This window comes from Stigmatopora argus, chromosome 5 (assembly GCF_051989625.1).
Source record: "Stigmatopora argus isolate UIUO_Sarg chromosome 5, RoL_Sarg_1.0, whole genome shotgun sequence".
Lineage (NCBI taxonomy): Eukaryota > Metazoa > Chordata > Actinopteri > Syngnathiformes > Syngnathidae > Stigmatopora > Stigmatopora argus.
Genome location: NC_135391.1, coordinates 3,895,224 through 3,920,037, shown reverse-complemented (window position 1 = coordinate 3,920,037; position 24,814 = coordinate 3,895,224). Strand labels below are relative to the sequence as shown.

General features: G+C 43.0%; 1 protein-coding gene and 1 non-coding gene across 2 annotated transcripts; both read right to left on the bottom strand.

The window, feature by feature from the left end:
- Positions 1 to 43: 43 nt before the first annotated feature.
- ep400 (E1A binding protein p400) lies at positions 44 to 24,790 on the bottom strand. The gene is made up of 53 exons (XM_077600560.1): positions 24,619 to 24,790; positions 22,623 to 23,973; positions 21,618 to 21,725; positions 21,453 to 21,534; positions 21,085 to 21,204; positions 19,259 to 19,647; positions 18,727 to 19,026; positions 17,962 to 18,147; positions 17,752 to 17,892; positions 17,568 to 17,646; positions 17,459 to 17,490; positions 17,323 to 17,380; positions 17,127 to 17,210; positions 16,898 to 17,011; positions 16,149 to 16,327; positions 15,890 to 16,067; positions 15,675 to 15,811; positions 15,429 to 15,598; positions 15,180 to 15,354; positions 14,903 to 15,039; positions 14,594 to 14,780; positions 14,323 to 14,492; positions 14,059 to 14,240; positions 13,763 to 13,927; positions 13,317 to 13,469; positions 13,133 to 13,188; positions 12,741 to 13,030; positions 12,144 to 12,346; positions 11,857 to 12,026; positions 10,439 to 10,635; positions 10,230 to 10,341; positions 8,870 to 9,160; positions 8,722 to 8,796; positions 8,372 to 8,497; positions 8,254 to 8,298; positions 7,858 to 8,011; positions 7,044 to 7,276; positions 6,798 to 6,971; positions 6,686 to 6,733; positions 6,466 to 6,602; positions 6,320 to 6,376; positions 6,162 to 6,240; positions 5,172 to 5,333; positions 5,050 to 5,095; positions 4,861 to 4,967; positions 4,578 to 4,782; positions 3,686 to 3,810; positions 3,332 to 3,565; positions 2,346 to 2,520; positions 2,118 to 2,236; positions 1,219 to 1,374; positions 1,062 to 1,133; positions 44 to 989 (listed from the first exon to the last, which is right to left on the bottom strand). Exons 2-53 carry the CDS (start codon positions 23,940 to 23,942, stop codon positions 702 to 704), a joined length of 8,982 nt encoding a protein of 2,993 aa, XP_077456686.1. The 5' UTR covers positions 23,943 to 23,973; positions 24,619 to 24,790; the 3' UTR covers positions 44 to 701.
- On the bottom strand, positions 10,751 to 10,879 carry LOC144075053 (small nucleolar RNA SNORA49). Its single transcript, XR_013300462.1, has one exon. It is a non-coding gene; the product is annotated as a small nucleolar RNA SNORA49 (small nucleolar RNA).
- Positions 24,791 to 24,814: the final 24 nt, after the last annotated feature.

Here is a 24,814-nt window from a genome sequence, read left to right as displayed (position 1 = left end):
TTCTGTTTACAGCAGCCATTGTAAAAACTCACAAGACATCCTGGCACTTACAATGGATTTAATGGAAAACCAATAATTAAAAAAAATATATTTGTGTATAAAAACAAAGCACTTTATTACAATTAGACTGGAAAAAAACAATGAAAACACAACTACTTTACAAGTACAAATATTTTTTTCCACAGATATTTACATTTTCTGACATCAATTTAAAAAAAAAAAAAGGAATTATGACTAAACCCAAAATACTAACGTACATGTTTACAGTGTATTTGTTGGAATAAAAAAAAAAAAGAACAAAATAATGACTAAAGGAACGTGCACTACTCGCCATCCAATATTATAACACGACAAAGGAATTTGACATGCAAGGGACTATTTAAGAATACACATATCGGACAGCCCCAAAACAATGTGCCTCAGAAATGCGATAGTTTCTCTTTGTCAGGTTGATTTTCCTTATTTTTTTTCTCTTTCGTATTTAAACATTCAACATTTCAACAGATGAAAATAGTTAAAATCCCACCAAGGTGACAAATTTCGACATTAGGACACGTATGCGAACGGACAGGATTTTCCTCTATGTTCTGTTCTTATTGGGGTTAGGCTCCAAAAAAGAACATTTGAGTGCAATTTCTGTGTACTGCAGAAAAAAACAAACAAACATACAAACAAAAGAACACTGATTGAATTCTCGTTACCTAACTGCTCCCCCCGCTGGGCTTGGCGGGTGGTTTGGCTCTTATGCCACCCTGGCGAGCTTGGCCTTTGGCAGGCTGCTGCGTTTGAACGGGTTGCGGCGTGGAGGATTCTTGCTGAGCGGGGCTGTGAGGGGGCGGAGTCTGGATCTGCGGCGAGGCGGCGGTGACCACCTGCTGTTGGATCAGCTTCTGCTGAACCACCTGAGCCGAGGCGCCCCCGGCCGGAATCATCTGCACCTGGGCGGGTGCCGACGTGGTCAGCGTCACGGTCTGAGCTTGCGCTTGGATCTGCAAATGGACGTGAGGGAGGTAAAGACGCGCTTTCCCCGCTTTCCTCGCTTTACCACGAGCGACTCCTACCTGCTGTGGAGACGATACAATTTGCTGAATGTTAGCCACGGTGGGCTGTACAATTTGTGGGAGTTTTGTCATCTGCTCAAAAGGAAAAAATGAATAAATTGTCAAAGGTAAAAGGACATTCGAGGGTCCACATCTTTGGGCTTATAACTGGAGGTACCTGAATTTGTCCTGTAGGTTTCTGGGTTTGGGCAATTGATGTGGTAAAGAACTGAGGCTTGATCCCGGGTTGGAGTTGGGTGGTCGTCGCGTAGGTCACCTTCTGTTGCTGCTGGGTAGGCTGGGCAGCCTGCACCGTCACCTGCTGTGGCCCAATCTGAAAGTTTAGGGCACCAATGTTGACGTTTTGGGATATAGATAGACGCCCAAAAAACTGGAGACCAAGATGAATCATTAAAAAAAAAAACAAGGTACAACTCAAGTCAAATAAACAAGTGTACGTACATCTGCCCCCATTTAAAGTACATGGCATGAAATATCACAGAACAGAACTAAGGTTGTGATTTGGACAAAATTCGAACCTCATTTTAATATATACAGCATATATCCTAAAGCAGGGGTGTCAGACTCGGGTTGGTTCGCGGGCCGTGTTAATGTCAACTTGATTTCATGTGGGCCATTCCATTTTAGACATTTTAGATTTTTTTTAATAAATGGATTAAAAGAACTGGATTAAAAGTCCTGAATATTCAGTTTTTTTATAAATCTAAAACAATGTTTATTTTAGCCTTTTTAAATTTGTTTTTAGATTTTACAAAATGATTTTTGAACTAAAAACACAGAAAAAAATGATTAAATAATAACAATTATTAATTTAAAAGGGGGGAAAAAAAATCAGGAAATGTAATATACATCTATACTGTTCATTTTAATTTGATCCTAAAACAGAAAGTCGGCACTCATGATTTACTTTTCCGGGCCACACAAAATGATGCAGCGGGCCAGATTTGGCCCCCGGCCCGCCACTTTGACACCTGTCCTAAAGCATCTTTTTCCTTTGGAGTACCCCTATAACGGGTTTCAAATTTCATTGCTTCGTTAATCTCAAACCTCATTTACCTTTTGTTGTCCTTGTTGCGTCTGTCCCGCCTTCTGCTGGGCCACCTGCTGCTGCTTCTTCATTTGAAGCAGCTGCTGCACCTGCATCTGCGGGAAGGACGGCGTCAGCACGGGGCCACCTGAGCGAGGAGACAAAGTGGCATTTAAAAGCCGCCAAGGGAAGCGTGACGACTAGACAAACACGCATCTTGGTGTCCCGTGACTGACGAGGCATTCTGGCGACGTTACCTGTTTTCTGGGCCTGACCAATAGCCACGCTGATGCCAGCCACGGTGACGGGCAGTGTAGTGACGCCGGCTGACGAAACCACGGCCGGCACGGATACGACGGGATGCTTGGTGAGGGTCATCTGGGCCGTCTGGCCTGCCTGTGCCTGAATCTGACCCTGAGCGGGCACTCGGGTCTGCAACGGCAAAAGAGGAACGTCATGTCTGCGTGTGCCGCGGTATCATTTAACTCGGTGGTTCTTAAAGTGTGGTAGGTACCACTAGCACCCCGTGGGCGTCTCTACTGGTACATAAAAGATTGACCGAAAAAAAATACTACAAAATAACATATATAATACAATATTAAAAAAATATAAATATTAAGCAACCTGGGCGGCTGAGTGTTTAGCGCGTCGGCCTCACAGTGGGAAATCTGGGTTCAAATCCAGGTCGGTCCACCTATGTGGAGTTTGCATGTACTCCCCGAGCCTGCGTGGGTTTTCTCCGGGTACTCCGGTTTATTCCCACATTCCAAAGACATGCATGCTAGGCTGATTGGACACTCTAAATTGCCCCTAGGTATGAGTGTGAATGGTTGTTTGTCTCCTTGTGCCCCACGATTGGCTGGCCACCAGTTCAAGGTGTTCCAAACCTCTGGCCCGAAGTCAGCTGGGATAGGTTCCCAGCACCCCCCGCGACCCTAGTGAGGATAAAGCAGTTCAGAAAATGAGATGAGATTAAGCAACCCTTTAAAAAACATTTACAATACAGTGCATTAATCAAAAACTCCGTTGTATTCAACTAAACTACAAAACAAATCACATTTAATGTTTAAGAAATTAAGACGCAAGACAAAACTATATTCTTTAAGGTGGTACTAGCTGCAGAATGTTTGAAAACCACTGATTTAACAGGTAGGAGCGCGTTTTATGGCCTGCTTGTATTAAATAGGAACACAACGTTAACAAACTAGAGGTGTATTTTGCGCAGAGAATCATAAACATTTACCAGTCTGGCCACCTGCAGGTTGGTCACAGTAGTGCCTGTCAAAACCGAGCCGGGTCTCGGCGTCGCCACCGCTGCAAGCTGAGGATTGGCTTGAGCCGCCTGCGCGGGTTGCACTTGGGCTTGCTGGGCTCCCGCAGCTTGCTGGCCTTGAGCGGCGGCAGCCGCCACTGCAGCGGCGACCTGCTGCTGCTGTTGCTGCAACTGCAATTTATGCTTGTGCATCTTTAACAACTCCTGTCGAGGAAAATCCTTGTTGTGACATGACAAAACCTTCATTTGACGATCACAAACCAAACGTTTTGAAGAAGAGTTCGACTTCATTTTCTGTGGCAATTTTTTGTTGTTGTTGGTTACCTGGGGCTTGCTTACAGCTTTGATCTGAGGAGAAGCACCCTGCTGCTGTTGTTGTTGAAGTTGTTGTTGCTGCAGCATCCGAAGGTGGGCTGGGGTGAGAGTCTTTCCTTGTGCAAGCTGCATACCTGTAGTTTGGCAAAATACAGTACATTCAGAGCAGTCGTATGCAGGCGATTTGCAAAAATAAAAAGATTTTTCCTGTATCTGTAATATTTTTTTAAAAAAGGTACCGTATTTTGCCGTTTAATATACCCGGGTATATTAAATAAGTTTTGCTTTTTTGAGCCTCCCGTTGTGCGCCATTTAATATACCCCTGTCGTTTAATATACCCAGGTATATTAAACGCCAACTCAGCTTTTATGGCAAGATTTGTATGGTGTTCATGGGGGCATAATTATAGATACTTAAGTTCATTAAAATTCCAAGTCAGACTTTATTCAGCAGTAAGTAGTTTTAACCTGAGCAGTAAGTAGTTTTAGTCTGCAAAACGTTGATGCACCCCATCACGGCATAAAGACTGCGTAGTGGATCGTACCTTCCCGTTTGTGCGCCATTTAATATACCCCTGCCGTTTAATATATATTATATGTACTATATTAAATGGGGGGCAGGGGGGTATTAAACAGCAAAATACGGTAGAGTTTCAAGGTGTCATAAAAGTTGCTAAATTGGTGTGTTTGTCAATATTGTTGTTAGTGAAAGCAGTTCAAGTCAGTAGGGATGTGCATTGAAGTAAAAAAAATAGGCTTAAAACTAAATCCATCAATTTAAAAAAAACATCTACTGTTCTGGGCAATCTGCTTGAATGAACTACTTCAATCAACAAATCAAACTAAACTACTGGATGGATACAAATATAAAAAATACACAATATTGGATTCACTACGTTACCTGTGGTTACTTGAGTGACAAGTGGCCGAGTCTGAGCTTGGACCGGGCTCAGTGTGGTTGAAACCACAGTAGATGCCGTTGCCGGAGTAACCGCTCGAACACCCTGCCCTGTAGCTATGGCAACCACTTCACCCGGGGCGGCAGCAGCCGCAACTGCTCTCTGTTGCGCGTGGACCACCTGCGCCCCGGCGGCAGGGCCGGCGGGCTGGTATTAACAAAACGTGCAGTTAAAGTTAAGAGATCTTCTTTCACACGGGGCATTTCTGTCATCACGGTGACTCACAGAAAGGGTGCCAGGTATAACCGGAGATGCCAGACGTTTGTTGGCCTGGAAGGGACTTGGAGGCACTCCAGCCACTGTGTTCACAATCACATTCCCCCCAATAGCGGCTGTAGGGCCAAACCAAGTGGGGTGCGGATTAAGTAGAGAAAAAGACAAAAGTTCTCGGAGGAGAAAACGGCGACTACGCACCAGCCTGTATGGTCGTGCCTGCCGTGGCGTTTTTGATTGCTCCAGCCTGAAAAAACATGAAAGGTATTTACAGACGGCTAAACCTTTTGGGATTTTAAGCGTATCCTCGGATTGATGCTGACCAGAACGGCTGCGTTGGGAACGGTGGTGCCTCCGGCCACCGCGCCGGCCTGTGGAACCTGAGCTTGAGCCTGGGCAGCAGCGGGGGTCTGGGCCTGGCAGCCCGAAGCCTGAGCCTGGGAGGCTCCGGCCTGCTGCTGAGCTTTCTGCTGCTCTGCCAGGGCCTACAAATATAAATATTAGTGACCGACTGATAATCGGGGACGATCTTTGGATAATTGACGTTTATCGGTATTCGCCTTTTTAAAAAATCCGACCGGCTGATATAGGGAAATCAATTTAAAACTAGGTTATTTCAGCTCAGATGCAGCTGTGCTTCTCCTCTCTCCTGCGTGCTTTCACTCTCTAACCCACGTGTCAAAGTGGCGGCCCGGGGGCTAAATCTGGCCCACCGCATCATTTTGTGTGGCCCGGGAAAGTAAATCATGAGAGCCGACTTTCTGTTTTAGGGTCAAATTAAAATGAAGAGTATAGATGTATATTAAATTTCCTGATTTGCCCCCTTTTAAATCAATAATTGTAATTTTTTAATCCATTTTTTCTGTGTTTATAGTTCAAAAATCATTTTGTAAAATCTAAAAATATACAAAAAAGCTAAAATATACATTGTTTTAGACCTATAAAAAATTTAATATTCAGGGCTTTTAATCCATTTAAAAAAAAAATTCTAAATATTATATCTAAAATGGTCCGGCCCACTTGAAATCAAGTTGACGTCAAAGCGGCCCGCGAACCAACCCTTCTCTAACATAAACGACTAGCTGCTCGTTAAGTTGAGGGCGTTGATGTTGTTGCGACCGCTATGGTTCAATTCGCGGCACCCTTTATTGGCAATAACCCACATACACACGCCTGAAAAACCCATATCGGTCGATTACTAACACATATAGTGTCAATTCACTGGCCGAGGTTATCCAAAATAGGAGAACAACCCAAAAATGTAAAGACAATATTTGGTCATGAAAAATGATTCAATTGTCAATGAGCATGACCTTTTTCTCTTTGGCGATCCTCTCGGCGCGTTGAGATGCCACCTGAATGGGGGGGAGTGGCTTGTCGTAGCTTATCCCACTGCAGAAAAAAATAAATACATTTATACTTTGAATTTCTGAATTCAGACATCACATGACAGCTACGACCAAAACAGTACCTTTCTGCTAACACAGAAGCATGTTTGGGATTCTTCTGGAGCGGATTCATGCCTAGCCTATTAAATGAGTAAATTAAAATGCATTTAAAAACACAAACAGAAAAATCTGTGACCTAAAAGCATTTTCCTCCAAAAAATGTACACACAGTGGTTTGATAGGTGGACTCCTCTTGCTCGCAATCATTTTCATGAGCTCAAATCGGCTGTTGCAGAGCTGAATTTGAGTAGCGTTGTCATCTTGTGTGTAGATCTGACAGGTCCTTAGAGGACGGCTATTCTTAGACTGACATACACAAAAAAATGAATGAGCACAACAGTTCAAATTAATAAAAAAGGAGGGTGGTAGAAGAAGTAAGGAGGTGGCACCTTGTAGATACTCTTTGTTTTCTTCTTAGGGTTTGCCTCGTACATCAACTGAAAATGACAAAGCGCAGTTTCATAGTTGGAAAGTCCAGATCAGAGAAGTCAGACTACATACCTTGCCCTCTTCCCTGGGAATGATGACATTTTCGTAGCGGTTTCGGCACTGCTTGGGAGAGCGGTAGATCCGGCTGCAGGAGTTCACCACATCACTCACCAGATCCCAATTAGGTGTGTGGGCAGGAGAGACGATCGTCAGATTTAGAGGCAATTCCAGCAGTTGTTTCACAGCCTGAAACAAAAAAAGAGCGATTTACCAAGCTGTAGCTAATTCCAAATGGATGACGCTTGCTGATAGCAGTACCTGAAGCAGAGCCCAGTCTTCACTGATGAGCCACTCTGGGTTGTCCTGACTGGCGTCCATGGAAGGTTTAACCAGCGAGGGCAGAGGCTTGGCAAAGGGCGCCTGTTGCTTGAGGGAAAAGTTCTTTTTCTGGTCTTTCCCTTCTCGGCGAACCTTGAGCATGCTGGCCTTTTCGAAAAGAGAGCGTGGTGGAATCACTGTTTCCCCGTGACCTTTCTTCTTCTTCCTGGCTGCTGTTGATTGGAAAGGGAAAGGAATTGGGATGAAGTTATCCCCCCCAAAAATGCTGAGGATAACACACACTTTGCCGACATTAATTGAAGGTTTCTCACACGAGTCTGAATTAGAGTTGACTATTGCTAGAGAGCAGAGTGATTAGAGCAAGGGTGTCAGACTTGGGTTGGTTCGCGGCTCCCATTAACGTCAACTCAGTTTCATGTGGGCTGGACCATTTTAGATATAATATTTAGATTTTTTTTAAATAAATAGATTTAAAAAACTAGATTAAAAGCCCTGAATATTCTATAGATCTAAAACTGTTTATTTTAGCTTTTTTATATATATTTTTTGGTTTTACAAAATGATTTTTGAACTAAAAACACAGAAAAAAATGATTAAAAAATTACAATTATTGATTTAAAAGGGGGGAAATCAGGAAATTTAATATACATGTACACTCTTCATTTGAATTTGATCCTAAAACAGAAAGTCGGCACTCATGATTTACTTTCTCGGGCCGCACAAAATAATGCGGCGGGCCAGATTTGGCCCCCGGGCCGCCACTTTGACACCCGTGGATTAGAGCAAGCAATACCTGCGGGGTCCAGTTTCATTCTCTTGTGCTCCTTTCGGACGTAGATAGGGGGGAGCTTGGCCTCAGGAATGGGTGTGGTGTCATACATCAGACACATGAAAGAGTCTATGTAAATATCATTGTCATCTTGAGGTGGTGTTGGTGGAGTCCAAACCTATGTTCCAAATACAAGCAAGAAATAACTGTAGCGTTGAAAAAAGCCTGGGTTTAGTCTTTAATAGGACATGTGACTAGTGTGACAAAAAAAAAAAAACTGGCGTCCACACGTCAACATCACATTTTGGGCCATATAAAATACACAAGTATTCAACGAATACAATGGAGTGCCTCATAGAGTTAAAATTGCTGGGTCGATTATTAAAAAAATGCTAATAATAAAATTAAATATCGGCTTACCGGCATGATTTCTGTGTGCCCGTCCTCAGCTTCGAACACATACTCCTGATAAAACAACAATATTATCGGAACATGGACGCTGAGAGGCTGTGAAAAGTAAGATCCGATGACTACCCACCATGTTGTAGGCATCCTCTCTTGTGTAGGTGAAAAGCTCTTCAGTTAATTCCACTCCGTGGTCCTCCTCTTTCAGCTTCTGCAGCTGTTGCAGCTCCCAGCCTCTCTTCGAGCACTCCAGCCGCTCCTGAGCAAAAATGTCACAAATGACTCACTGAATACATTTCACGGCACTGGCCATAATTGAATCTTTGCCCTAAATATGTCCACCTTGGACAAAACTAAAGTAGGTGGCAATGATGACACTTTCCAGCAGGACGCAAAAGTTAAGTAAACATTTTTCAAACAACTTTTCCATAGAATATGTGATTAGAAGGCTTTCAAATTTTGCATTACTTCAACTGTTGTTACCTTGAGGGCAGTTTCGTCGTCACTGACATGAAGGTACTCCAGGTAGTTCAGAGCGTACCTTTCAATTGGCGTGAGCTGGTTGAAATAATACGGCAATTATATTTTGTGACACGAAGGCAACATTGAAATATTAAATGAGTCGACGTACCTGTTCCATAACTGCGTTCAATTCCTCAATCTCGGCAGATTCTTTTGTCTGGCTCGCCGACGACTCCTCATCCGCCGTTGCAGACTGCTTGCCAGTGACTTCATTCTCCAATTTGGCACTGTCTTCTTCTGGTAAATCCTCCAAGTTAATGCTTTGGAGAGCTTGGATGTAAGGTCTTGCCACTTTTGGAGAGATGCTCTCAGAGGCTGACGGCTCCTGGTGAAGGACGACAAACTCCTCCACTTTTTCCCCAGAACCTGCCTCCACTTCAAACAAATCCTGGATTGTTCGCTGGAATTAGAACAGGCAAAAGCCATTTACTAAAGCTGCACTGATTGATGTGGACGGATATCATACATTTTGGGGGATCTGTATTCAGTCAACTACTGCAGATACAGTAGTACCTCGAGATACGAGTTTAATTCGTTCCGGGACTGAGCTCGTATGTCGATATACTCGTAACTCGAACGAACGTTTACCATTGAAATGAACTAAAAAGAAATTAAACTGAAAAAACACCAAAAACAGGATATTGGATTGGAATTTTTTTTTCTTCTAATCGCCATCTATTAACAAAGTAACACATGGTTTAATATGACTAAAATGTGTTTAATAGAACTAAAATTAGACAGATTTCGCGGAGGGTAGAGAGAGGGACATAGAGGGAGGCGGGGGCGAGCGGGGGAGACTTTTTGCACCGGTGAATCGTAATAGAACATAAACAAATTTAAATAAACTTTGAATATGATGCAGACACACTCAAAGTTTAACCTAACCTTACACTAAACGTAATTCTAATTTTGTTTTAAATTTTGATACCTTTCTTCTCCCGGCAGGGATGGCTCTATTTGCCCCGTCTCCGCACTGACTTTAAGTCAATATCAAGGGCTGTTTGATTTTGTATTCCCTTCAAAATATTACGAAAATGATGCACACAAATGTCCTCACAATAGGATAACGCACGACCACTTGCCAACGAGAAGTAGTCTTGAATTAGCGATCGCTCCGCTAACGGGAGCTAACAGGCTAAGGGGAAAAAAAAACACTGAAAAAAATGCAACGCTCCGCCCAGTGCTCATAGATATCTGTTATACACGAAGGAGATGTGGCAAAAAAGACAGTGCGCTACAATGATAAACAGCCTCTCATGTCTTGGCCACCTGGCTTTCTCGTATCTCGAAATTTTTCTTGTATCTAGAGATAATTATTTGCTCGAAATTTTACTTGTATCTCGAAATGCTCGTATGTCGAGGTACCACTGTATAGTGTATAAAGCACTGGAGGAAGCCCTAGTTTATACATTTTGTATTAAATAGTTTCCCTGCGACTCCTGGGTAAAATACAGATGAACTGATCTTACCTGTGTGAGGAAAGCCAAAGTATAATCAGTGCCTTGAGCAGCCACCTCTCTGATTAGGTCCTTGGTACCATTCTTCAACAGTTTCTCCTCAATGGAATTCCCGCTCTCCAACCTGTGCAAACAAAGATGGAAAAAAAAACATGGTAAACTCCCAAATGATTCATATGGTGAAAAATCAAGAACTGGTGTGTTTTCGTTCATCATAATACCTGTAGATATGTATATCCTTGCTGCGCCCAATTTTGTCACACCATTCCTGGGTGCGGGCATCCATGCTGGGATTTAGGTCTGTGTCATAGAAGATGATGGCATCTGCATCTAACATAGTTCCAACTGCAGCGCAGCAATGATTTGTTAGGATGCTGCAGAAAATCTGTCTGTTCCTGTTAAATGTCCTTATGATCTCCTGCAAGTGGAAAATCATATGAGGGGAAGAATAAAAATACACACACCCACACACACAGACACAAAAAAACATAAATATTCATTCCGGAGACACAGTCGTGGTAAAACAATGTGGTGATGTGTGCAACTATTTTGGGCCCTGAAAGGAACAGAATCCAACAGGAAGGGAAAAGTGCACAATGATATATCCCCTTGAGCCAGAACTCTGCACGGTAACTGGGAGGTTCTGGTGTTAGATGGGGATGAAACGTCTAACAATGCATCAATACGCAAATACACATACAGTATTTTCTCGCACAAATGCCGTATTTGTCGCAAAAATGATGACTGAATCGAGGGTATACGCATATAATATGTGCAATTCAGCAATCGATTTATACAGTATCTCAGAAATATCACATGCAATGATTTAAAAAAAAAAGATTTTCCCTTCAAAGTAACACATTTGTACTCCCTATTTAAACCATGAATATGAAGGTGAAAATTGTGAATCAGGGGGTGTCTTATACGAGAGAAATTGTAAAAATTCTACGATTTTAAGGGGGCGGCTTATACGAGAGAAATTGTAAAAATTCTACGATTTTAAGGGTGTGGCTTACACGAGAGAAATAGTAAAAAATCTACAATTTTAAGGGGACGGCTTATACGAGAGAAATTGTAAAAATTCTACGATTTTAAGGGGGCGTCCCTATACGAGAGAAATTGTAAAAATTCTACGATTTTAAGGGGCCGTCTTATACGGGAGAAATAGAAAAAAATCTACGATTTTAAGGGGGCGTCTTATACAAAAGAAATTGTAAAAATTCTACGATTTTAAGGGGGTGTCTTATACGGGAGAAATTGTAAAAATTCTACGATTTTAAGGGGGCGTCTTATACGGGAGAAATTGTAAAAATTATACGATTTTAAGGGGGTGTCTTATACGGGAGAAATTGTAAAAATTCTACGATTTTAAGGGGGCGTCTTATACGGGAGAAATTGTAAAAATTCTACGATTTTAAGGGAGCGTCTTATACGAGAGAAATTGTAAAAATTCTACGATTTTAAGGGTGCGTCTTATACGCGGATGCGGCTAATATGCGAGAAAATACGGTACTTGCCACTTGATCTTACGTCCAAAACAGTCTATGACAGCCAGCTCCTATGTCATTTCTGTTTTGGAATTCCCTCAATTTCTAGAAGGCCATCCAAGGTAAGGTCGCAAAAAAATGATTGCTTTTACCTGTCGCTCATCTGGAGTGTAGCTTTCATCCATACGCACATAAGTGAGCTGCCTGTAATCTAAGAAACCCTCCAGGATATCAAGCATCTTCACCATTTGAGTGAAGATGAGGACACGACGATTGTCTGACCGAAGCTTCTGCAGCAAAATCGCCATAGCTTCTAGTTTTCCTTTGGATGAAAAACATATCCACAGTTAATATTTCTACTTTATGGTTTGCTTTTCACACTCTCCATGACTTCCACTAGAAAAAAAAAGTTAAAATGAAGGAAGAGAATCCAACAAACCTGAATCCATCTGCATTAGCTGAAAGTCAGGGGATTTAAAGCCAAGCCTGGCCACCAAACGATGCATTTCAGCAGCATGGGGAGAAAATGATTCCTGCAGCTGACGGTGGAGTACTTTCTGTTTAATGGTGTAAGGGATAGGAGGATTTGCTGCATACAAGTGAGGTTGAGATGCAACAGCTGGAGGAACCACACATTTCAGCCTAAAAAAGGGGACAAGAGGACTTCTTGAGATTTGAATATTTGGATTTGTAATCGGGAGTTTTGGAGATTTTTTTTATCATTTACTTTGATTTAGTTCTGATTTTTATTTTTCCTGAAAGTATTAGGTTTTACTTAGTTTTAGCATTTCACATGTTATCCACAAGTACAATATATAAAACAGCAATAATAATATTCCTCCATTTTCTGCAAATGTGTGATGAAATATTAAAAACTAAAATATGAGTATGTTCATTTTGGATCATTTTTGTTCTGTGAACGTTAATGTTTTTCCCTTTTAATTACAGTTACTTATTTCAGTTAACTAAAGGTTTTTTGAATTCCTAGTTTGTTTCAGTTGACGACAATAAACCTTGACGGCGCAAAATGACGCACCTTTTGGTAAGGCTGTTAGTGGCCATCCTTCGCTCATCGACGGAGAGCAGAGTCGATCGCAGCGCAGTGGTGGTTGTCACAGAGGTGTTCCGGGCCCTGACGCAACTCTCAAGACCAACCCACATCCAGCCTCCCGCACTCAGAGCAGTGTGAGCGGGCTCCGAACTCATAGTGCACGCTTGCAACAAGTCCGACCCGTACACAACACTCCGGCTGCAGCGTCGCTCGTTGGCTTGGAAGAGAAGGCTCAAACGTTGCTTGGCTTGCCGAGTCTTTTCTTCGGAAGAATCCTGCGGGAAATTGCAAAGGAGGCCCCAAAACGTTTATTCCCATTGCAAACACTTGGTCAGAAAACGGGAGGGTTCTTTGGGTTAGTGAATTCATGTACAAACCTGTGAGGAAGCAGTCGTGAGCTTGTTAGAGGTTGCCGTGGCGTTTGTCGTCACACCTAGTCCAAATATACCATGTGAGCTGATGGACATGTTCCGGCAAATGGCATATCCATGCTAATAGTAGTGCTAGAAGCTCCTTTACAAGACCAGATGTATGATATGGAATGGTTAAGGGATGAGTCACCTTGCTGGACTGAGGGCAGAGCTGGATGAGGTGCACTGTGTGAAGCTGGGGCATTGGAGTTAGGGACAGCATGTGCCATCGTTTGCATAACCATCGAACCCTGCGGCCTGATGATTTGCTGCCCAGGAGCGGATACAATTTGGAGAATATTCCCTAAAACCATGATATATAAACAACAACAGTAAGTGCTGCTTTAACCACATTTGAAAAACAAAAAAAACTTGTCTGCTCTTGTGGGTGAAGGAAACAATGCTAACATGTTAAAGCTGAAGGGGGGACATCAATTAAAAAAATGATATTTTAAGGATAATGTCAGTGAGAAGTTCTATTGTAAGAACCAAAGTTTGCAATGAATGTTTGTTAATGTTATTACAAACGATGAAGGTGCAACCTTTGAAAAGGAAGAGCAAACATTTCATGTATAAAGGTGATATTCAAAAGTTTACCTTGGAGCTGCAAGGGCTGTCCAGTGGTGAGTTGGCGGAGCTGACTTGGGGACAACGTGAACTTGTTGCCCTGAAATTGTAGTGTGACAGGAGTCTCTGGCTGGGAGATACGATTCTGACTGCCAGCTATGTTGGCCAGCTGGGCAATTTTGACTGCATCCCCTCCTTAAATGAGAAGAAACAAAATAAGGGCTAACAATCAGCTGACCGGCGGGCACCATATCTTGGCCACCTTCCATTTTAGTTTTGTGGATAAAAGGTAGATTTTGCTAAATCCAATAGACTTCATTTTGTACCTTGACTTGCTGTGCTCATTGCAGTGGTGACCGGGGGCTTTCCCCTTATCTGGCCTGAGTTGGATGTGGAAACGGAGTTGGTAGTAGCAGAGGAGTTTGCGGGAGGATTTTGTCCTGCAGGACCTGTAAGAGCAACTAGTCGCCCTTCTGCCTTGGTCCCATATTGCACTGGCTGAAACAATCTAGGAAAGACATTTCACCATGATGTAAAAAAAAAAAAATCCAGCACATTTTGCTCAAGAAGAAAAAAAAAAACTTTCAAACCTCATTGGTTTTATTGGGCATGGCTTGGGAGGTGCTGCTGCTTCTGGACTGCTGTAGATCTCCTCTATAAGCTGTTGTGTGACCTTTAGTCTGGGTATTGCTTCTTCAGTTTGATACCGAGTCAGATGCTTCTCATTATTGATCAAATCAAACAGGGATATGTTTGTCTCCTAAAACAATGGAATCAAGGAGAGGAGAACAGGAAAATCAGTATTAGAGCCGAAGAGGGTCAAATAAATGTCATGACAAAAATAAAAAAATGATAGTATACTTTGCTTGAGTCTTTCTGGATTGCTTCCAGTACGAGCGAGGGGCTATTATATTGCAAAGGAGAGCAGAAGTAAGGGCTGCTGGTTTCTCGGGGTACAACCAAATCAGGGTGGTTACACACGCGCTGCAACTGCATCAAGACTTGAAGCACGCTGACAAAATGGCCCGTCTTCAGGGCCTCTTGAGCGCTAAAAACATACACAAAAACCCAAATGTAATCACATAAGATCCGGAGTCCCCCCATCATAACAGTGCTTAAAAATCACATGAAATATGATGTGCAAATTGTTACTGAGGTTCAAAATCTCACCCGGGTTGAGTTAGGATATCCTCATACAAACTCTTCTGTCTCCTAGAGAGTCTGCACTTCAGGATGTGTTCATACTTGTTTGGCAATTGTTTTTCCACTTCCCTTTTTGAGCGCTTTAGGATGAAAGGCTGGATCATCTACCGAAAGGATAACGTGCATATTATGTTAAGCACACTCACTCATTGGCTGTCAATGGTGGCAATCAAACGCTGCCTGCCCTCTTAAGTAAATTGGTCCTTATACAAAGGAGAACTATTGTTTGCATCAATATACAAACCCTGTGCAGTCGAATGACAAGTTTGTGGCAGTAGTCCTGATTCTGGTCCGTGCCTGCCTTCACGGGGAAGTCAGAGTAGGGCCTGGTGATTCCTGGCATGAGGAAATGAATCATAGTCCATAGCTCCTTTAGAGTATTCTGTAGTGGGGTGTTGATGAGGAGGATCCGCTGCTCACTGTAAATTTTCAAGTGTCAAAAACGTAAGTGCTATCTATTATCAGGGGGAAAAAAACTGAGCAATCCACTCACCTTCGAAGAGCAAATATCGTTTCCCAGTGTTTTTCAGACAAGTTATTGATGAGCTGCACCTCATCCAGGACTAGATGTCTCCACCTACGTCTCAGAAAATGGCTTCGGTCTTTCATCATCAGTTTGTATGATGTTAGGCATACGTGGAAGCTGTTTCTTTCCCGCCACCTCTGTTGACCAGATCCGCTTGAGTGAGCTCACCTATCTTTAAAAACATCTATAATTTCCATAGCAGACAAAAAATACCATTCTCTGGAGTTTCCGCTCCCTCTCAGTTCCCAGGTACAAGAGGATTTTAAGGCCAGGACACCAACGCTTGAACTCCACCTCCCAGTTGAGCAATTTACACGTCCTAACCACAATGAGGTGGGGTCCCCAAACACCTGTTGCCAAATGAGTATAACAATAAATCATACAAAAAAATTCACCCCTCCATGCACGCGACAACACTAGCAGCTTACCCTCTTGGCCAGCTAAATGCGCCATATAGGCAACGGTTTGTACAGTTTTACCAAGGCCCGTCTCATCAGCAAGGATACCATTGAGACGTTTCTTGTATAGGTTTACCATCCAATCAACACCAATTTGCTGATATTCTCGCAGTATACCATGTAATAGAAAGGGTGCAGGTTTGTGCGTCTGGTAAAATAAAACAAATCATGAGAACAATGCGATAAACAATATGAAAAAAAACTGTTCCCACACGTCTATGGGTCTTACTGAGGAAGTGGTTTTGAAGGTGCCTTTTGGGAGGAGGAGCTCTGTGGCAGCAGCCACTTCAGATATGTCTCTAGCAGGCTTTCCGTCAGAAGTGCAAGAAGAGGTCTTGTCAGGATTACGAAACTGGTCCACCATAAGTAGAGAGTCTATAAGCACGGCCTCAGGCGGACTCGTTATTGCTGAAAAGTATACAGCAAGGGTGTCAGACTCGGGTTTGTTCGCGGGCCGCTTTAACGTCAACTTGATTTCAATGACCATTTTAGATATAATATTTAGATTTTTTTTTATTAATGGATTAAAAGAACTGGATAAAAAGCTTTGAATATTCAGTTTTTTATAGATCTAAAACAATGTTTATTTTAGCTTTTTTTAAATATATTTTTAGATTTTACAAAATGATTTTTGAACTAAAAACACAGAAAAAATGGATTAAAAAATTACAATTATTGATTTAAAAGGGGGAAAATCCGTAAATTTAATATACATCTATACTCTTCATTTTAATTTGATCCTAAAACAGAAAGTCGGCACTCATGATTTACTTTCTCGGGGGCGCACAAAATGATGTGGGGGGCCAGATTTGGCCCCAGGGCCGCCACTTTGACACCTGTGATCTAGACAGACCTTTACTGCGAGTCAGTAATTTATTTTGTGAAACACTGTTTCTGTTTAGGTAGTAAAAACGGGGCAAAAATTCTATGTGATAAAGGAAAAAATAAAATAAATCAAATTTCAGAGCACACTGGCACCTTCAGTGTCTTCCTCTTCATCTTGATTACTTGGAGGACTTGGCTGAGGCCACTCAAAGCCTGCAGCGTAGGCACCAGCATATTGCTTCCTCAAAGCATCCAGAGGCAGCTCAGCTAAGGTTCAATGAGAATATACATGAGAGTTACGAATCATAAAACACAAAGAAAGTCATAAATTGGTGCACCAAGATGTTAATGATTCTGAAAAGAGTAGCAACAAGAATCTTACCATCTTTGGCAAGATCAAGCAATTCTGCTTTGTAATCTGATTCTCCCTCCAAAACCTCTTGTTCTTCTATTGTGCTCTCTTCATCTAGAACACACCAACACAAAACATACTCCATGCTATTGTATACAATAATTTTACATACTAAAGTCATGTATGACTTAAAAATATATCAAATTTTAACTTTTTGGATAAATACCAGCTTCAGATGCCAATGGTGAATTTGCTTTCCTTTTTCTACAGCCACCATGAATCTCCTACAAGAAAAAATAATGGACAAAATGTCAAATGCAATATTTCTGCCACCATTTTTTGTACTCGAGCAAACAACCTACCTCTTTGTGAGCTGTCTCTCCAACCAAAAGACCTGGTCCAAAAAAATAATTGAAATATGTATGATTAAGTATAGTAGTACTAAAGAAGGCTACCATGAATAAACCATACCTTTGACTGATGCCTTTTGTAAGCAAAGTGCTCTAATCCTCTTTTCATTAATTTCAAAGTGTAGTTTAATGTCCACAACCTAAAAAAAGGGGTTATTCATTGAAATACATTTGCATTTTTTCCTCATAAGATATCATAATAATTGGCTTGTGTTGCAATTAGGATAAAAAAACAGGTAACAAACCTGTTCAATGTTAAACCAAAAGAATTCCACTTCTCTGGCAATCGTGCTTGCAATATGGCGAAGGTGAAGTTCCCTTTCTTTCTTTGACCTCTCTTCACTTTTTCTCTGCTCTTGATGGTAACGGGCACAAGTGCGTGCCATCTGAAATAAGAGTACAAAATGTATAAAAACAGTAGAGCCGATGGAATTTTGAATATTTGGCTCATGTACCTTCTTGGCCGCAGCTTCTTTCCATCTTCGCTCCTGGGCAAAGTCAGCCGCCATCCATTGCATTTCCTCCAGGAGGTAGTCCCAGTGAGACTTTGGACGAGAGGCCTCCACGAGTTTGGGGAGTCGACTGGCTGACCACTGGCCATCCTTTCTAAGCTCAGAGATACGGTGGTGAACTTGGCTCTCCTAGAGTAGTGAGGAAAAATAATTCAATATCAATATTATTTGCATGGTGGTTCAACGGAAAAAAAAAATGCTACAGGTGCAATAATTCCCACTATCACCTCAAGGGGCGCATTACTGAAATAGATTAGATTTCAAGAAGTCTCCAAAATGACTTAAAGAAGCAGTACACAGAGTATTAACCCCGTTGTCGTGTGCATTACAGCGAAAAGAATAGTATGGGAAGAATTGCAAAAAAAACAATGTAATTTTTGCATACCTGTCAACCTCTGCCGATAACTGCCCTTATAAATGATTATGATTCCCCTTACAAACCCCCAAAAAACCTTACAAACACCGTACGACTCGTACGGTGTTTGTAAGGTTTTTGGGGGGTTTGTAAGGGGAATCATAATCATTTATAAGGGCAGTTATCGGCAAAGGTTGACAGGTATGCTTTTGTAATGTGTAATATTGGAGGAAAAAGTCAATAATACACAAATGCATTTGTGCGTTGACCAAACTTATGTCCCAACATGGCGGCTCTGAAAATTTGCTATGCTATTTAATGATTGAGGCTTTAAGGATGATTCCAAAACTTACCAATTCAGCTTGTTCAACTTGCTTCTCTTGAGAAGCCTCCTGCGACGATGACTGCGTAGTAGCATTTTGCCCAAAGCCTGTCATTTTGACTCCAGAGATACCATTTGTTCCCATCAGTTTAGATGGCGTGCTGGGATTTGCGTTTGCAGCAAGAGGGCGCAGGGGACTAGTTGGTTGAGATGTCGGCACGCAATTAGGAACGGGAGTAGATGTCATGGAGGCGAGTGCTATGGAGTTTGTCACGACTCGTTGAATTGGTGGCGCCGTCGTCTCCGCGCTGGGACGGCCAAGAGTCACCGTCTGCGGGGGGAGGAAACAATTCCCATCTCTTTCAATGCCATCAACGATGGTAGACGTCCGATGGTGTGAATTGAAATGAATTTGATCACGAGTAGACGTTCAACCCATTTGAAGTGGAACTCCATGTTCAAATGGATTGAACGTTCCATCACCGTCAGTGGCAGCCAACACGTTCAAGATTGTACCACAGAAAACGTACAAAGGTCAACGATATAACTGCATGCGCACTGACCGCTTGCCCCGTCTGCAGCATAGCCTGGCTTTGTAGCTGCTGGGGAGGCAACTGGATATGAATCCCCGATTGCATTTGCTGTTGGAGTTGGGCTTGGAGTTGTGCGTGGGGATTGAGTGACGCCATGATTGGGGCGCCCGCCTGCACTTTGACTTGCGTTTGGAGCTGACCGCCAGGTTGGACCGGACTCTCAACCATCTGACCAGGCTGGGACAGAGCCACTGGCAGGCCAGCCAGGGCGCCTTGCGGCAACCTGCCCGGCAACTGAGGAGGCGGGGTGTGTAGGCTAGCCGCGTTCTGCACCGGCGGTCCTTTGGATGGGTCGTACTGCTGTTGGTTCTGCTTCTGTCCTGCAATCTGGACCGATTGAGGTGTAGGCGGCATCCCGCCTAAACACATGAGACAAAATTATAGGACGAACAAGGGGGTGGGCGTGCAAAAAGACACATACAAAGAGAGATGCTTTTTTTAATTATCCCATATAAGGCCATAGAAATGTCTTGTAAATTGTGGTCTTGGTAGTATATAAAGATAATTAATTGAATACAGGTGTTTGGTAACTTTCCCTGAATATTAGATGCTATCGTTAAATAAAATAATACGTGAATGTTTTAAATTGAGTTTCAGCAATTGCAGCTCCGGAGAACAGCGCCAAATGAAATAAGATGAAATTGATTCAACAGAAGTGTACGACTTCCTGATGATCATAGCGTCAAACTAATACGGCAAAATGATTTACAGAAGAAATGAAATCAATGTGGTCGTCTACATGTCTCTCAAAACAAAACATTCCATAGGTTAATGCAAAAATCATAACATTGCATTTCATGTTGAATGTGGCTAAAATGTCAAAAACTAGACATGCGTTGAGAGCTTTTGAAAGAGGAAAGATGTGGAAAGAGAGAAAGGAAAATGGGGAAACACCAACAGAGACAAGGAAAGGAATCAACAAAAACAAAGCAGACACACGCAAACACACACAAAAACAGCATGTTTCACATGCATGAAAGCTACAGTATGTCATTCTGGCAGTAATGGAGGCATCTGAATGCCCCATATTGCAGCAAAGCACAGAGATGAGCGAAAGGACAGACATTGGGTCTTGCAGATAGCGGGCCTGAGCAGAGCTGTGCAATCTAAAGCAGCGCCTGCCTTACCTCCCTGCACGTCACACCACCAACACCTGGCCCTGACACACCCACACCATCGCAATCGCAAAAACCTGCGCGCCGAACACAACTCCTCCTACTTAGACTGAGGGAAAGAAGCCGAGTCAGAACAAAAACGCTATGAAATAATGTAAAGGGAAATCAATGTGATCATGGGAGACGTCAAAACTACTGAAAGAGGCACTTGGAAAAGTGACTCAAAACACGCTGATATAAGAAATGGCGATGGCAAACCAAAGTAAGCACAGATGGGAGTCGTTGAAGCCACTGGATTCTGTGATCCAACCAGAGGTGAACAAAGAAATGAAATACAATAAAAAAGCCATCATCACATGACATATGACGAATAAAAAGAGACAGTCGTGGATAATGAAAATGAAGGATGGCCAAACACACGACCAAAAGCAAAATGATAGGACAAGGCATCTTCCCAGTGTGTGACGACTATTCTTCACGCTTGGAAAATCTTCTTCCCGTTTCGTCCTGACAGAGAGACGCATTGTTGGTAGAACTACGCCTGAAGGAAAGATCGCTTGACAAATCCAGCATCTGAAGATGGTCTGATGCTGCTTGGGAGTTTAATTGTCAAGATACTGATACTTAAATCTTCTTGCTCCAGCGGCATAAGAAAGGAGGGCTTGATCGTAGCGCTCCTACCTTGCGCAGTTGGCATAAGCTGCTGGAGTGGCACGCCAGCCGATCCTAAAGGAGCTACGCCAGGATGCTGGAAAATCAGCCCGTGGCGACCAACGTCAATCCGGGATCTTTTAGCCTGATCTGGGATTTAAAACACACAATACCCTCATCACGGGAAAAAAAAACACTCCGCACAAAGGCAATGACCATCGGAAGACCTCACGGGCCAACTCTCCTTCCTTGACTTGAACATACAGCGCTAATAGAGGATGGCAAATATCTAAAAGCAGAAGCCATTAAAAGGGAGAAAAGAAAGGGAAAAAACAAAACTAAAGAAAGCAAACAGGGGGGAAAAAGCAAAATCCAAGTGTTTTTAATCCTCGCCCTACCTGCTTGAACCATTGCCTGTTGCCTCTTGAAGGGATCCATGTCTCCGGGATTGGCAAGCGTCCCGGCTGGTCCTTGGAGACCCTGCCCCACAAAAAAATCCAGTTGTCCTAAGCTCGATATAAGCCCCCGTAAATACTCTTTCGCACAAGATGTGCATTTAATACCTGAAACTGCTGCTGGGTAGAGAAAGCTGCAGAAACATTGGGAGGAAGCTGCGTTGCTATGGCAACCGGCGTCACTGCTTGACCATCTTTCCCTGTGCCAACTTTGACCTGAAAGAAGTAAAAGTATAAAAATGAACAAGGAAGGAAAACCGTTTACCAGGTCTGCCCCCAGCGGTTTCTTTGATGACGAATTAAAAAATGGATTAAGTAAACATAAGAGGCTGTTTGTAACTAATTCCTGGGAATCACTGTCGATTTCAGCCAATCAGTCAAGAGCTTCAAAAAAATGAAAATTTGGACAGAACGTTTCTTCTAAAAAAATTAATCAACTATCAAAACAGCTGTGGCTTATTTTGACACTCAATTACCGTATTTTCTCGCATATTAGCCGCCTCTGCATATAAGCCGCAGCCTTAAAATTGTTGAATTTTACAAGTCTTATTTTGACACTCAATTACCGTATTTTCTCGCATATTAGCCGCCCAATTTACAATTCTTATTTTGACACTCAATTACCGCATTTACTCGCATATTAGCCGCCCCAGCATATAAGCCGCAGCCTCAAAATTGCCTTAAAATCGTTGAATTTTACAAGTCTTATTTTGACACTCAATTACCATATTTTCTCACATTTTTGTCACCACTGCATATAAGCCGCAGCTTTAAAATTGCCTTAAAATCGTTGAATTTGACAATTTCTCTCATACAAGATGCCCCCTGATTGCCAATTTTCACCTTCATATTTATGGTCTTAATAGGGAGTACAAATGTGTTACTCTGAAGGGAAAATCTTAAGAAAAATGATCGCATGTGGTATTTCTGCAATACTGTATGAATCGTCTGGTGGATTGCACATTCCTAAAGATTATTGCCTGCACGTAGACATTTTTTTTGCAAAAAATACGGTGTACATGCGAGAAAATACGTTACTTATCGATTATTCGATCAATCACGACACCCTTAGAGTGGAATTGAACGCATTCTAGATTCTGTCTAATTGAATACCTCATCGTTGATGACCTTGGACTGCTCCTCCTCCTCTTCTTCCTCTTCCAGGTCCAAGTCGTTCTGCCGTAAATAGGTATACAAGGGAACACAAGGCTTCTTTTTGAAAGACAAGTAGTCCATCATATTTCCTTGGAGATGCTGAAGAAAGAAGAGTTCTATAAGGTATTCTTTGAACACCTCCTTTAAACTGTCCATCTTCTTCGCATGGTGCTCCAAGCACTGTTTGCGTAGCTGGGCAATCTCCGGAGTAGCCGGAGCAATTTCTTCTAACTTCTTGGGAACTTGTTTTTTAACGGTGGCTACCGCCGAGCCGGGGGCCGCGAGGGGGTTGTTGCTATTTGCATGGGCCGGGCCGGTGAGGGAAGGGCTGGACGACGGGATGGTGGAAGGTATACTGAAAGATGCCGTGGGCGTGGAGCCGACGGCGGAAACGATCGCCTGCGACGTCTTATCGAACATCACGGGGCGCGCCAGCTGTCCTTGTATGATGCTGCTGATCTGAGGAGGTAGGTTCGAAGTGGTAATGTGTCCAGGGCTGCCCAAAGTGGAGAGCGCAGCGCTGGTAGCCACGGGACTTTGAGGTCCGAGGTGATGAATGGTGCCCCCGCTTTGCGAGTGAGGCTGAGAGAGGCGGCGTTCCCTCACGGAACCCGGCGCTCCCGGAGAGGACAGTTGTATCTGACCCGTTGTCCCGGGCGCGATCTGGGCCAGCCCCGTCCCGTCCTGGTACACGAAATGACCGCTTCCCGACGGGCTGCCCAAGCTGATCTGCCGCACCAGCATGCCCGTCTCCACGAACCGCGTCGGACTCTGTCCGCACACGCCGAGAGCGGCTTGGGGCGCCACGGGCCTGGTGACGCCTTGCAGCGAGATGGAGCTTTGTTGGGTGGGGCTCTGCGGCTGCACGGCTTGAGGTAAAGGGGAGGTGACCTGAATGTAGGAAGATGGAGCGTGTTCAAATCTCCATTGGGGTGTCGCGTGCTGGAAGCCGGGGGACGCCGGGGTTTGGAGGGGGAGTGGCGTTAGAGTGATCTGCTGGTTGCCACTCACCATCTGACCCACGTTTTGCAAAGTGATGTTCATGTTCTGACCAGTGACCGGGCTGCGACTCATGATTATCTGATAATTGGGAGATTGAGGAGCTGATGGGCTGGCCGCAGAAGAAAATGTTGTCATGGGAGACTGTGGGTGGGTAACCGTAGTTTGTTGTTGTGAAGGTGCCAAGGTTGCTTGCTGTTGCTGATCCTCCACTTCTGGGCCAGACTTGGGTCTCTGGAGTTGTCGTTGAATGTTCTGTGACCCACTTCCATGTTGCATTGCGTGACACTGTAACACTAGTTATCTTAACCTGGGGAAAAAATCAAATATGCATTAAAAATTATTCTGACTGATTAAAAAAAAAGATTTATTATTGAACACAATACTGTACTTTAGACAACGAACAGAAATAAACTTAGTACTCTGAGACATTTCCTCGCTCAATCTATATTGAGTGTCCGTCATTATTTATTAACGCTAAGAATCCCACTGGATTGGCAAACAAAATAACGTCATGTTTTTAAAAATGATCATGTTACCCGGTTGCATTAGCTGTAAACGCAAATGAATTCGCATGCACTGTATCAATGTACTGTACAAGATGATTACTTTAGGATAACGAAAATGTCTCTGTTAGTTGTTTACAAGAAATATTCTGTCAAAATAACCGCATCGCTTAGGGGCGGATCATTAGCATGGGAACCCGGTATTCATTACATGCAACAGTTCTCTCCAAATATGCCCGCGTACATGCCAATTTTGCTAATAACGATTTAGGAATAATGCACATGTATCGCCAATAATATGTGGATAGCGCTGATACATAGCCATTAGTGGAATTTCAATGTCTACAATAAGCCATGTTACGGTAGCGAATGCTAATAACGTTAGCTACTTTTTGCTAGAGGGCCAATATTTACGAAATATATTAAGCGATCTATAACGCATTACTTACACGTGCGGTTCGTCTGTCGCCGTTTAATATCCCCTACGTCATCTTTATGCCATTACAAATGCAGTAACAAATATAATACGGCGAACATGAATGATTACAATATTGCTAACGGATGCTCAATGTTTGAAGCTAATTTCATTGAGCAACATGGCGACCACAGCGACCTGTACATAACCCGGATATAGTTCTGAAATAC